The following is a 13,209-nucleotide window of genomic DNA, read 5'->3' as shown; positions in this document are numbered from 1 at the left end:
ATTCGTGCTCGGCCACTCCGCTTGGAATGCCCGATATTAAATACTGACAAACTGCCTTGTACATATAAATCCATTATACATCCATATAAAAGTGCTGTGTGCAAATGCGTCATAAAGTCAAAGCAGAACCATATTACTTCAAGGCAAATCATAACTATTGCAAATGCCTGACTAAGTGCCAAGAGTATAACAGATTCAAAAAGTGCCAGGTGCGCTTGAGAAACGTGTCAAGTGTTTCTGAGTTCCTTCCACTCTAATCGCATTTTTAATTTTAGGCAGTGCGAGTTGCTTTTCATGTTATTTTATCTCACTGGGCCGCATTACGAGTTTAGAGGTAGCCATGGTGCTATTGGCGCCATGGCTGCCTCCAACCTCTGGTCCGGGTTCCTTGAATGAGGAATTACCAGGCCATTCCAACCTTGGAGGATCCGGTAATTCCTCATTCAAAAAACCCATCCCCATTTCCATTTGAGCCCCCGCAGGGCTCAATGGGAATGGTCCCCTTGCGGGACCCGCAAAGGACGTCTGGTCTGACCAGACGTCCCGAGGGGGGTCCCACAAGGGAACCTCGTAATAGGGTGGTTTGGGTTTACCAGCGCTGTTAAACCCATTCCGCCCACCTTGTAATGAGGCCCACCGTCCTATAAATCCATATTTCGAGTGACATTTTTTACTTGCAAATATTCTGAGACCTTTAGTTGTCTATAGTTTACCTGTACTTATTCACACTACAGCACCATTATGAAAAGCAAATAATTTATAGATCGATAATTGCATCACAAACCTCCGGCACTGTGTATCATCGTTCCCCTGCTGAAGGTGTGAAGTCGTAATATCTGTTGAGCCCTTACAGGAACTATTGTGACAAAAGATTGTGAACATTTGCAATAATAAAGTTTACTTTTTCTTTTATCCAATTCTTGCAGCGACGCATGTGCAGTTATGAGAACTGTTTTTCCATAAATGTTTCACTATTCGGCTTCTTTTTCCTTCCAATCCCCCATGTAAAGCAGGTTCACTCCATATGGCTCCACCAATTTGATCTTTGGTTTACACATGTATATGTATTACTTGTTGCTTTACAGTGTAAGCACTTGTCATAATAAAAACACTTCAGTTACCCAATTGTCTATTTCTTTAAGCTAATGTGTTATTTGTTTTTAACCCCTTAACTGCCAATGCCTCCCACCCCCTCTGCGCGCCAAGCCCTTTTTTGGTGCTTTCGGTATGTTGCCATTCAATCCCTTGTAATGCTTTATTTACATGTGATATCTCCCTCAAATTTGGCCCCCTTTCTTCCCACATGTAGGTGATCATAACGCCACCTAGGAATCCTAGTTTGCTGTATGGGGGTGAGAGAAAATAACCGAAAACGGAGCACATTTCGTGTTTTTTCAGACAATGCCAATAAAATGATGTACAAAGAAGCCTGTGGGTGTTTCCTTGTAAGAGCTAGGAACAAATGATTTGCTGTGCTGAATTTGCCATTTTCCAGGCTTTCAAGAACAGGTTGAGTGAAAACCAAATAAATAAGGTTACCATCAATTTTGGGAGAGCTATGTGCAGGTTTACACCTCCCCCCCCCCCCAATAGTCCATGCGGGGACGGAATGGAAGAGGAGGGTAGGACAGCTGAAAGGGAAGACCAAGGCATACATTTCTGAAAAGAAGACAAAATTCCAAGTTTAGGAAAGGGTGATTTGTGCAGGTGAGGCAACATCTATGTAGGGAAAATGCCCATAGTTTGGGGAAAAATTTGAAAAATTACAGTTAAAAGGTATGTGCTGGACATGGTTGGACCTGTAAGGTAATGGCTTCTATGAATATTTAGAAAAGCAGTGCCCCGCTACATTCCCCTGACTTTTCCAGTTAGGAAATCGCATGTACCATAAGCCAAAAACTGAGCCATAGTACACAGGAATTTTATGCTGATGGCCTAAACAGACATACTTAGCATGTGTAAATAAGGAAAATAAATGTGAGGAATGGCAAGCATACCATTTTTGAAAGAGCACAGGCAGCCCTTTTGAAGGGTAGGTGACTTGAGCAGGTTACAAAAGCATACAGTGCTTAAATCGGCAAGTACATGTAGTTCACATTTGGGAAATTAAAGGGTCGCGTAACAAAGTGCAATAGCAAATGTAGGAAAATGTTAAACCAAGAGAAAACAAATGTCCTACTATCCTACATACCCACACATGTCCTGACGAAAACTGTACCTCATGTGTCAGTGCAACTACCTGGGTGCAAATGGAAAGGGCTAAACCACTGGTAACCCAAGCGTTTCAGGAGAGCAGACTCCCGTAGGAACCCACAGAGGTCTGACTTGTGCCAATTGCCCTAGATTTTATTACCCTAAAGCCCGGCAAAGTCTAAAATTTAGGGAAAATAAACACAATTTTCAGACATTTCCAACCTGGAAACTACTGAAACATACCGCCAACACATGGCCTACCTTCCCAAAGGTGTCTGGATGAAAACAGTACCTCATGTGGGTGTACCTACCTGGGTGAAAAAGTGTTAACCATCCCCAAGTCCAACGGCACTCCCAAGGAGCACCAGCAGGGTCTCCATCCATTCCCTGAGGGGAAATTCTGTAATGCTGCCTACCCAGAGCTCCAGGATGGTCTGCGGTGATGTCACCGGCCTTGGATGACTCTACCATGTGGGTCCACCATCCCCAAGTGCAGCAGGACTCCCAGGGAGCCCCGGCAGGTTCCCCGACCTTTCCCAGAGGGAGTAGCTGTAACACAGGCCAGCCAGAACTCCAGGATAGTTTGTTCCTGGCCTTGGGCAGCTGTCTCCCATATGGAGTGACCATCTCCAAGTGCAGCGGCTGTCCCAGGGCGCACTGACAGGGTCACCTACCCTGAGGGAGTGGCACCCTTCTGGTGCTTCCTGGAACCGCTGCTGGGCTGCGGGATGGTCAACCCACATGGGAGACAGCCGCCCAAGGCCGGGCACTTTACCTGCAACCATCTTGGAGCTCTGGCTGGCCTATGTTACAGCTTTCCCCCACCAGGGAGCCTCGGCAGTGTGCCAAATCCCCCACGAAGGGAAAAGCTGTAATGTAGCCCAGCCAAAACTCGAGGACGGCTGGAGGTGATGTCCCCGGCCTTCGGCATCTGTCTCCCATGTGAGTCCACCATCCTCAAGTTCAGTGAGAGCGACCTACCCCAAAATCCGATATTTAAAAAAAATGGGTACAAAACATTTGGAAAAAAATGCAACTACTTCAGGTTCAATTTAAACACATAGATCCATAATTATGCCAACGGCTAAGATATTTCACACTTTGGCCCAGTTAAATGGTTATAATAAATCTTGAATATGATAAATATGTAAGAACCATGAACTGATAACTCGAGTAATAAAATAAATGAAAATAAGGCCTACTTTAACAATATAAATACTTTCATGGAATATAAACGACTTAAAATATGAAACTGTCAATGAAAAGAATTACATATTAAGTACAACAATGAACTGAGTGACAGCATAAAAAAGGAGAGAACTGTGACCATGTTTCTAGGTGGACATATGGGAATGGAGCTACGAGACCCTGGAGGGGCCTGTACTTTCAGAAAGATAATAGCCAGTATATAAGGTATTCCCAAGGCATATACCCTATACACTTTATCCTTTGCCAGGTACCAGTCTGTTATTCAAGACGTGGTAGAGTTTTGAAGAATGAACAACTCTGCATTAGAAGGGCAAAAGTTTTGTGGGTATCGTCTTTGATCCCACTAAAAGTACATTTGAATACGCAGTCTGCAGGATGGACTGTGGAAAAGACCTGCTTGAGCTTGTGTATGCAATGAAGTTGGCATTTGAGGAGGTTCAAGGTTGGCAGAGTTATTGCGCAGCTGCCTGCAGGAGGCACCATGGTGGGGTCAGGCAGCTACCATGAAAGCGCTGCATGACTTCAAGTTGGCAGCTGACAATTTATAACTGATAAGAATCACTAGATCTGAAGATGGCGAGTTACTCAGAAGAGCCAATCACTTTGTCACATACACACAAGGAGTTGGGCACATTAATTAACACCTTTCCTTTTCCAGTATAAAAAGGGGCAGGACTATACAGGGAGGCTTTGGTAGAAGGCCTAGTATAGGAGTTTAGAAACAAGCGTTGCAATAAAGAGCGGAGTAAAAAGAGGAAGAAGGAAGGCGAAGGGAGTTGAAGGAGAGTAAGACTTGAGGTGGATGGAGAGGAAGGTGAAGATGGGACAAAAGAAGGGAAAGTGGAGAGCAGCGTAAAAAGGGGAAAACTAGCAATGGGGGAAAAGCAGAGATGGAAGGTGAGACACAAGAGATGAGACACAAGAGAAAGGAAGAAATTACTTGGAGAACAGTTTAAAAGGTACAGACAAAATCGGTGTAGGAAGAGGGCCACCGATGGAGAACATTTTTGGAAAGCTACTGAGGAAGAAAAGGAAGGTGGAGGAAGGAAGAAGTGCAGAAGGTGGACCCTGAAAATAAGGTAAATGCTGTGGACGAAAGCCTGTGTCCATTAAGTATTATGCTAGCTGCTGCCTGGTTGTACATCTTAACCTAATACCTAGCCCATCAAAAGTAGAGAGGGGTATTGGAAAGATGAGGAGGAGTGCAGTACCCTGGGTAAACCAACTTGACCGTGGTTTAACTCTCAACACCAAGCTGAGAGGTCCTGTCTTCGGTTTCTGGCCCTGCCGAAGCATCACATCATCGGTTTCTGGCCCCTGGAAGGGCCCATCTTTGTCTTCAAGCCCAGGAGTGCCAGCGCATCTTCAAGCCCGAGACAAACAAATGGTCTTTCTGGCCAGGAGAGCAAACAAATCTTCATGCCCAATAGGGCCAATGCATCGTCAATCCGAGGAGGATCAACCCATGCTCATATAGAGCACTAGAGGGGGACTAACCGAAGCATTCCCACTTGGCAATACAACTCTAGTTGAGTAATATTAGAATATGGAAAGTGGCCCTTGGATTAAAGTCCTCTAGAAGAAAGGGGGACTCCTTACAGTGTTAGGAATGTCAGCAGACAGAATCTTATGGGTGTGGAATGTGAACAGAGAACACTAGAAGAGAATGCAAGGCAAGTTGTATGGTGGTTGGTGTAAGGGGGAGGACAGAGAGAGTTGTTACAGCATAAAAATGAACTTAAAAGAAATTAAGTCACACATACTGGCTGTGTTCTGGTTCACTTCCTTAACTGGTGATGAGTTGCGGCAATGACAAAGAGCCTGCACTTGCCATCGAGTGTGGTTGCCCTGGCTGAACAGGTAAGGGTTAGTTGCACAGTCAAAATGGTAGCTCAGTGGGAGTCTCCAGGCATGTATTGGGGATTATCTGGGCAGTGCGTGAGCCTATGAGGACACAGGAAGCACCCTAGCAGCATAGCCGTGCATGCAGACGACAGAACACGTGATCCAAGGACGCATTGTCCGGTGTTGCAAGTTGTTACCTGGCAATTTTAGACATGATAAGGATTTGACATGTCTGTTACTTAGCTATGTAACAAGCTGAAGGCCTTCACTGCGGACACTGCGCTCCATGCTGTGCCTGTCCCACGTGCACTGTAGCGACCGAAAGAAACACTTGCACACATAAAGAAGGGAGCATGCCGTAGCACAATTGGCTGTTACTCTGAGAGGTGTTTTTTCATTGCACTTTAAAAGGGAGATTACAGACTTTGTCCCTGTGAACAAGGTGACAAATACCAAGAGCACAAAAATAGGGAAGCAACAGAAATGAATTCAAAGATTATGGAAAATACCAGGCACTGGGTTATTCCTAGGTTATTAAATCGAAAGAAAGATTCCAGAAGCATATGTTAGCAGTATATGGTCCTAATTATTTGAGTAAAAAGAAAGAGGCACTGTTTCTTTGTCGAGGTCGGGCTGGACAACAATTTCTTAAAACTAGCTGAATGCATCATGATGGGCAACCAGCTTGATGTATGCATAGCCAAGATGGACAAGCATTACGAGGTGAAGGGGAATAACATTTTGGCTTGTTATCAATTTTCCATCAGACAACAGAAATGCTGCGAGACCATTGAGGAGTTTGTTACAGCACTGTGAGGGTTGGCTATAAAGTGTTGTTTTGAACATTATCAGAAAGAGGACATTCGGGACAAGTTGATGATCAACAGGAGATCAATTGGTCCCCTCGTCTAATGGGAACTAGCCCACTCACACTGAAGTAGCTAGAGAAACGGCCCTCTGACCTAGAGAGGCAGAAAAGTCGGAGGGCCGTTTCTCTAATGGGAAGTAGCTGCTTCAGTGTGAGTGGCCCAGTTCCCATTAGACGAGAGGACCTTTCTGCCTTTCCAGGTCGGAGGGCCGTTTCTCTAATGGGAAATAGCTGCTTCAGTGTGAATCGGCTAGTTCCCATTAGACGAGAGGACCTTTCTGCCTTTCCAGGTCGGAGGGCCGTTTCTCTAATGGGAAATAGCTGCTTCAGTGTGAATGGGCTAGTTCCCATTAGATGAGAGGACCTTTTTTTCTTTCCAGGTCGGCGGGCCGTTTCTCTAATGGGAAATAGCTGCTTCAGTGTGAATGGGCTAGTTCCCATTAGACGAGAGGACCTTTCTGACTTTCCAGGTCGGAGGGCCCTTTCTCTAATGGGAAATAGCTGCTTCAGTCTGAGTGGGCTAGTTCCCATTAGAAGAGAAGACCTTTCTGCCTCTGCAGGTCGGAGGGCCGTTTCTCTAATGGGAAATAGCTGCTTCAGTGTGAGTGGGCTAGTTCCCATTAGCCGAGAGGACCTTTCTGCCTTTCCAGGTCGGACGGCTGTTTCTCTAATGGGAAATAGCTAGTTCCCATTAGACGAGAGGACCTTTCTGCCTCTGCAGGTCGGAGGGCCGCTTCTCTAATGGTAAATAGCTGCTTCAGTGTGAATGGGCTAGTTCCCATTAGACGAGAGGACCTTTTTGCCTTTCCAGGTCGGAGGGCCGTTTCTCTAATGGAAAATAGCTGCTTCAGTCTGAGTGGGCTAGTTCCCATTAGACGAGAGGACCTTTTTGCCTCTGCAGGTCGGAGGGCCGTTTCTCTAATGGGAAATAGCTGCTTCAGTCTGAGTGGGCTAGTTCCCATTAGCCGAGAGGACCTTTCTGCCTTTCCAGGTCGGAGGGCCGTTTCTCTAATGGAAAATAGCTGCTTCATTGTGAATGGGCTAGTTCCCATTAGACGAGAGGACCTTTCTGCCTTTCCAGGTCGGAGGGCCGTTTCTCTAATGGGAAATAGCTGCTTCAGTGTGAGTGGGCTAGTTCCCACTATTATGCAGGACTTGGCCACTAGGGGCAAAAAGGGCAATTTTTCTAATGGGAACTAGCCTTCTCAGTGTGAGTAGGCTAGTTCCCATTATTATGCAGGACTTGGCCACTAGGGCAGCAAAAAGGGCCATTTCTCTAATGGGAACTAGCTCACTCACACTAAAGCAGCTATTTCCCATCTGAGAAATGGCCCTAACAACCGATGGTCCGTTTCTCGGATGGGAACTAGTATCAACCCACACTGAGCCTTCTCAGTGTGAGTAGGCTAGTTCGCATTATTATGCAGGACTTGGCCACTAGGGGCAAAAGGGCCATTTCTCTAATGGGAAGTAGCCTTCTCTGTGTGAGTGGGCTAGTTCCCATTATTATGCAGGACTTAGCCACTAGGGGGCAAAAAAGGGCCATTTCTCTAATGGGAACTAGCTCACTCACACTGAAGCAGCTATTTCCCATCTGAGAAATGGCCCTAACAACCGATGGTCCGTTTCTCGGATGGGAACTAGTATCAACCCCACCAGCACGGCCGCCGTATCTTCTTCCGCCGCCATTGCTGCCCACGTTGCCAGGTCCAAGAAAGCTCAATGCCCCTCCAAAACAAGCCCAAAACAGGCCGACTCCCATTGCAATGAGCAGAAAGAAAGAGCGCTCACTCAAAATGAAGTGGTTAGGTATCAAAAGTAAGAAATGTAACAATAGCATAATATACATAGTGTTAAAATAAAAATATTTTACAATAAGCTTCTGCTCACCCAAGAAAATGTAACCCTACTCTCCTCAGAAGCACTCTTTTAAAACACCCTTTGTTATGAGCAGCACAGTTAAATGAAACTATTTTTTTTATTTTATTTATTTATTGTTCTTATATAGCACCCAAAACCCTGAGGTGCCAAGGCACTTATACTTGGTTACAGAGCAAAAGTACATAGTGCTTAAGGTTACAATATAAGTACATAAAGATTGGCAAATACATGGTGCTAGCACATGTTGCATGGCGACCAGGGGGTAGGGGGTTGGAGAGCATACGGACACACAGGCGACCAAGGGGGGCGTGGGGAGCATACGGACACACAGGCGACCAAGGGGGGCGTGGGGAGCATACGGACACACAGGCGACCAAGGGGGGCGTGGGGAGCATACGGACACACAGGCGACCAAGGGGGGGCGTGGGGAGCATACGGACACACAGGCGACCAAGGGGGGGCGTGGGGAGCATACGGACACACAGGCGACCAAGGGGGGCGTGGGGAGCATACGGACACACAGGCGACCAAGGGGGGCGTGGGGAGCATACGGACACACAGGCGACCAAGGGGGGCGTGGGGAGCATACGGACACACAGGCGACCAAGGGGGGCGTGGGGAGCATACGGACACACAGGCGACCAAGGGGGGCGTGGGGAGCATACGGACACACAGGCGACCAAGGGGGGCGTGGGGAGCATACGGACACACAGGCGACCAAGGGGGGCGTGGGGAGCATACGGACACACAGGCGACCAAGGGGGGCGTGGGGAGCATACGGACACACAGGCGACCAAGGGGGGCGTGGGGAGCATACGGACACACAGGCGACCAAGGGGGGCGTGGGGAGCATACGGACACACAGGCGACCAAGGGGGGCGTGGGGAGCATACGGACACACAGGCGACCAAGGGGGGCGTGGGGAGCATACGGACACACAGGCGACCAAGGGGGGCGTGGGGAGCATACGGACACACAGGCGACCAAGGGGGGCGTGGGGAGCATACGGACACACAGGCGACCAAGGGGGGCGTGGGGAGCATACGGACACACAGGCGACCAAGGGGGGCGTGGGGAGCATACGGACACACAGGCGACCAAGGGGGGCGTGGGGAGCATACGGACACACAGGCGACCAAGGGGGGCGTGGGGAGCATACGGACACACAGGCGACCAAGGGGGGCGTGGGGAGCATACGGACACAAAGGCGACCAAGGGGGGCGTGGGGAGCATACGGACACAAAGGCGACCAAGGGGGGCGTGGGGAGCATACGGACACAAAGGCGACCAAGGGGGGCGTGGGGAGCATACGGACACAAAGGCGACCAAGGGGGGCGTGGGGAGCATACGGACACACAGGCGACCAAGGGGGTGTGGGGAGCATACGGACACACAGGCGACCAAGGGGGTGTGGGGAGCATACGGACACACAGGCGACCAAGGGGGTGTGGGGAGCATACGGACACACAGGCGACCAAGGGGGTGTGGGGAGCATACGGACACACAGGCGACCAAGGGGGTGTGGGGAGCATACGGACACACAGGCGACCAAGGGGGTGTGGGGAGCATACGGACACACAGGCGACCAAGGGGGTGTGGGGAGCATACGGACACACAGGCGACCAAGGGGGTGTGGGGAGCATACGGACACACAGGCGACCAAGGGGGTGTGGGGAGCATACGGACACACAGGCGACCAAGGGGGTGTGGGGAGCATACGGACACAGGCGACCAAGGGGGTGTGGGGAGCATACGGACACACAGGCGACCAAGGGGAGCGTGGGGAGCATACAGCCACACAGGCGACCAAGGGGGTGTGGGGAGCATACGGACACAGGCGACCAAGGGGGTGTGGGGAGCATACGGACACACAGGCGACCAAGGGGGTGTGGGGAGTATACGGACACACAGGCGACCAAGGGGGTGTGGGGAGTATACGGACACACAGGCGACCAAGGGGGTGTGGGGAGTATACGGACACACAGGCGACCAAGGGGAGCATGGGGAGCATACAGCCACACAGGCGACCAAGGGGGCTCTACTCCACTCTAATCACTGCAGAGCTATGTAGAATGCTCTCTGTGCAGTCCACAACAACTCTATGTCCATTGCACACCACTCTCCTCTTCGGCTACACCATTGGATCTCCTGATATCCCATACTTGGTAGCCAAATCCAAGCTGAGATGGCAACTCAAAAATATTTTACCATAATTGCATGTTTCTGACATTTAGTATCTTTTGTTTCCATTTCTTGTATACATCCTATTTAAGAGTATATCATTGGTTATTTACCTAATGTGCCTAATCTTACTCTGTCCCACTGATAAACCTACTGAAGAACAAGCATTGGCAAATCCACTGAAGTCCTGTTTAAAACAAGCATTGGCAAAGCCACTGAAGCCACATTTAAAACAAGCAGTGGCAAAGCCACCAAAGTCACTGAAGACAATGGAGAGGGTGCTATTCCTATGGCTGCAAATTCGTATACCCTGAAGATAAAGCTTAGCGACTGGGCATTATTTGATAAAGAAATAGTTAAGTGCAATGGAACTTTTATTGCACCAATAAAAGTTCCAAAATAAATAAACTTCGCAACATTTTTAACCACATTAAAATCCTAAATAATTGGAACCAACGTTGAAACTAGGTTAACATTCCAACATTTAAAAGCAGTAAATGTGTGCCTAGTGTTACTGGATTGTTTTTACCGAGAAACAAGTTCGAAAAAATGTAAAATAAATCTTCCAATGTAAGACCAAACAATTCTTGCTGGTAAAACAATCCAAAATAAAGGCAATAAAAATGTGTAGTGTTGATGGATTGGTTTTATTGAAAAACAAGTTGAAAAAAATCCCAAAATAATCCTCCACTTTAAGACCAAACAATCCATGCTTGTAAAAAATCCAAAATAAATCCAGTAAAAATGTGTGCCTGCCAATTAGTGTTAGTGGGTTGTTTTTACTGAGAAACAAGTCAATAAAACTCCAAAATAAATCCTGTAGACATGCCTTCCTGCCAATTAGTTTGTTTTTACTGAGAAACAAGTCAGTAAAAATCCAAAATAAATCCTCCAACCCAAAACAAATAAATCCTTGCTTGAAAAAAATCCCCAAAAAATCCTAAATAAATCCCAAAAAAATCTGCAGCTGGAAAACAATCCAGAAGCAATCCCAAAACAATCCAAAAAGTGGATTTCTTTTTTACTAGTGGAGAGCATGCATTAATGATTGGCATGCGTCACACTTGGCATACGTGAAATTCGTTTGAAACGCCCTTCTAAAAAGTAAAGTGACTTTTTTGAAGAGATTATCTAACAACGCGCTGGTAAATGTTGCGCAACCGTATGTCGACTCTATTTAAATGCCTGCAGACACAGCTCTGCTCGCCAACCCCGTTCTGAAAACTCGATATTGCCCATCGAGCGTCCAGCTCGCCGACCACCAGCGGGATGGATTTCAGCGCTACAGCCATTCTTTTGCTGCTCGTTGCCATCACCTGGCTGATATTTAGCTATGCCAGGATGCTGGCGGAGAGGCGACAGCTCCCACCCGGACCGAGGCCTCTGCCGCTGATTGGCAACCTGCTGCAGGTGAAGCTCAACGACGTTGCCTGGTCTCTGATGGAAGTAAGTCTTCAGATCTCGTAATCGTTGCTTTATGTCGTGACTGAATATTAGTCTCTTAGATCAGATATGACGCAGCCACGCTTCAGTGAGCCAGTGCTTCCAAATGACACGGAAAAGAGCCAAAAGGTATGATCCTTGCATCCGGGGTCTTAAGATCGCTGGTTTGGACTTGCCTCTCAGAGGCGGCCAGGATGGACTAAGCATTCAGTAATTTAGAAGAAGAAGGATGGACTAAGTTCAGGCAGCTCAGACAAATTGAGTATGATCAAAGCGGGTAGGGATAACCTGTTACAAGAGTGCTTAGAAGAACGGAGACGTCAGCACGAAGCACTATGTAAGAACACACATTGTTAATATAAACAAAGAAGCAGAGGAGGTCACATAGTATATCCCATTACTATGTACTGCATGATGCCGATGCTCTGCTTTGACATACATTTCTTCATAAATGGGCATGCTGGCACTTGTGCGCACAGAAAATGGACTGCGAACAGCATAATTAAACATACACCTAGCATTATTACATCAATAGACTTGTTGTTAAAAAATGTATGTCATAGCAAACAGCCTCAGTATTTCTTTTAGTCATTCAGAACGATAAAATGAAAGGAGCTCTGAAATAAAGGGGGATCTCTGGCGGCGTGCTAACCTGCAACAGAAAAAGGATAAAATAATAATAGCCCACTGTATTCTTAATTATAAGCAAAGGAAACAGTCACTCCCTCTCCCCTCACCTGGTATTGTGGGCCCCGCCAGCTGCAGCACAGACATTGCAAAGTAAACTGCAGTTTCCCTTTGCCAACTTTGCTTTTTCACCAGCAGAGAGCAGAAAAGTGCATGGTGGGGCCTCTCACAAGCATGGGTTTCCCTTTCAAAAGAAATGGTGAAATACCTAGCCTCCCTGTGGTGCAGGGGAGAGAGAGAGAGAGAGAGAATATATTCTGTTATGAAGATTGAAAAGAAGAATAAGCCATTTGAGCCACGTCACAGTGCCGCCCAGTAGGCAATTCCAGAAGCTCACATCCGGTTTAGAGCTACGTGAGCAAAGGATTGTGTGTATTCCAAGTACCCCAAATGCAAGTCTTTAGCTCATCTTTGTCTTACAGGGCAGTGCTATTTTATTCATAGCTTTGTAAACCTAAAACAGGCAGTTATCAAGGCTGCAGACCACTGAATCATTGATGGAATATTAATTAGATCAATGACCTGCTGTCAATTTACAAATGCTTTTGGCAGATGGTATATGCATGAGCCATTCATTCACGCACTTGGATGCGGTTGGGGGTAGTGAGGGTGGGACTAGAGAGATTTGGGGTAGGGTGGGCAGTGAAGGTAGCGAGAGTGGCAGTAGGCTGGGTGAGTAGAGATTGGAAGTATGGTTGGTAGTGGTAGTGCGAGCAGGGGTAGTGTGGGTGGGTAGGTGTATAGAAAGCAGGTGTAGAGTGGGTTGGTTGGGGTAGAGAACACAGGGTAGAGGGGATGGGTTGGAGTAGAGGGAGTTGGGTTAGAGTGGTTTGGTTGGGTAGAGAGCATGGGGGTGGGTTTGGATAGAGAGGGTGGGGTTAGAGAGAGTGGGGGTAGGGTGG

At 47.6% G+C, this 13,209-nt stretch overlaps 1 protein-coding gene across 1 annotated transcript in view; it reads left to right on the top strand.

Annotated features, from left to right (window-relative positions):
- Positions 1 to 11,416: 11,416 nt before the first annotated feature.
- Positions 11,417 to 13,209, top strand: part of LOC138566790 (cytochrome P450 2F2-like) — a 316,131-nt gene continuing 314,338 nt past the window's right edge. Inside the window, exon 1 of the mRNA XM_069644444.1 lies at positions 11,417 to 11,623. Coding sequence (XP_069500545.1) covers positions 11,447 to 11,623 — 177 coding nt within the window. The 5' untranslated portion in view covers positions 11,417 to 11,446. The remainder of the gene's footprint in view (positions 11,624 to 13,209) is intronic.

The sequence above is a fragment of the Ambystoma mexicanum genome, chromosome 2p (genome assembly GCF_040938575.1).
Source record: "Ambystoma mexicanum isolate Mex_15411 chromosome 2p, UKY_AmexF1_1, whole genome shotgun sequence".
Lineage (NCBI taxonomy): Eukaryota > Metazoa > Chordata > Amphibia > Caudata > Ambystomatidae > Ambystoma > Ambystoma mexicanum.
Note: the sequence above shows the minus strand (reverse complement) of the source record. Positions and strands in the feature narration are given on the sequence as shown.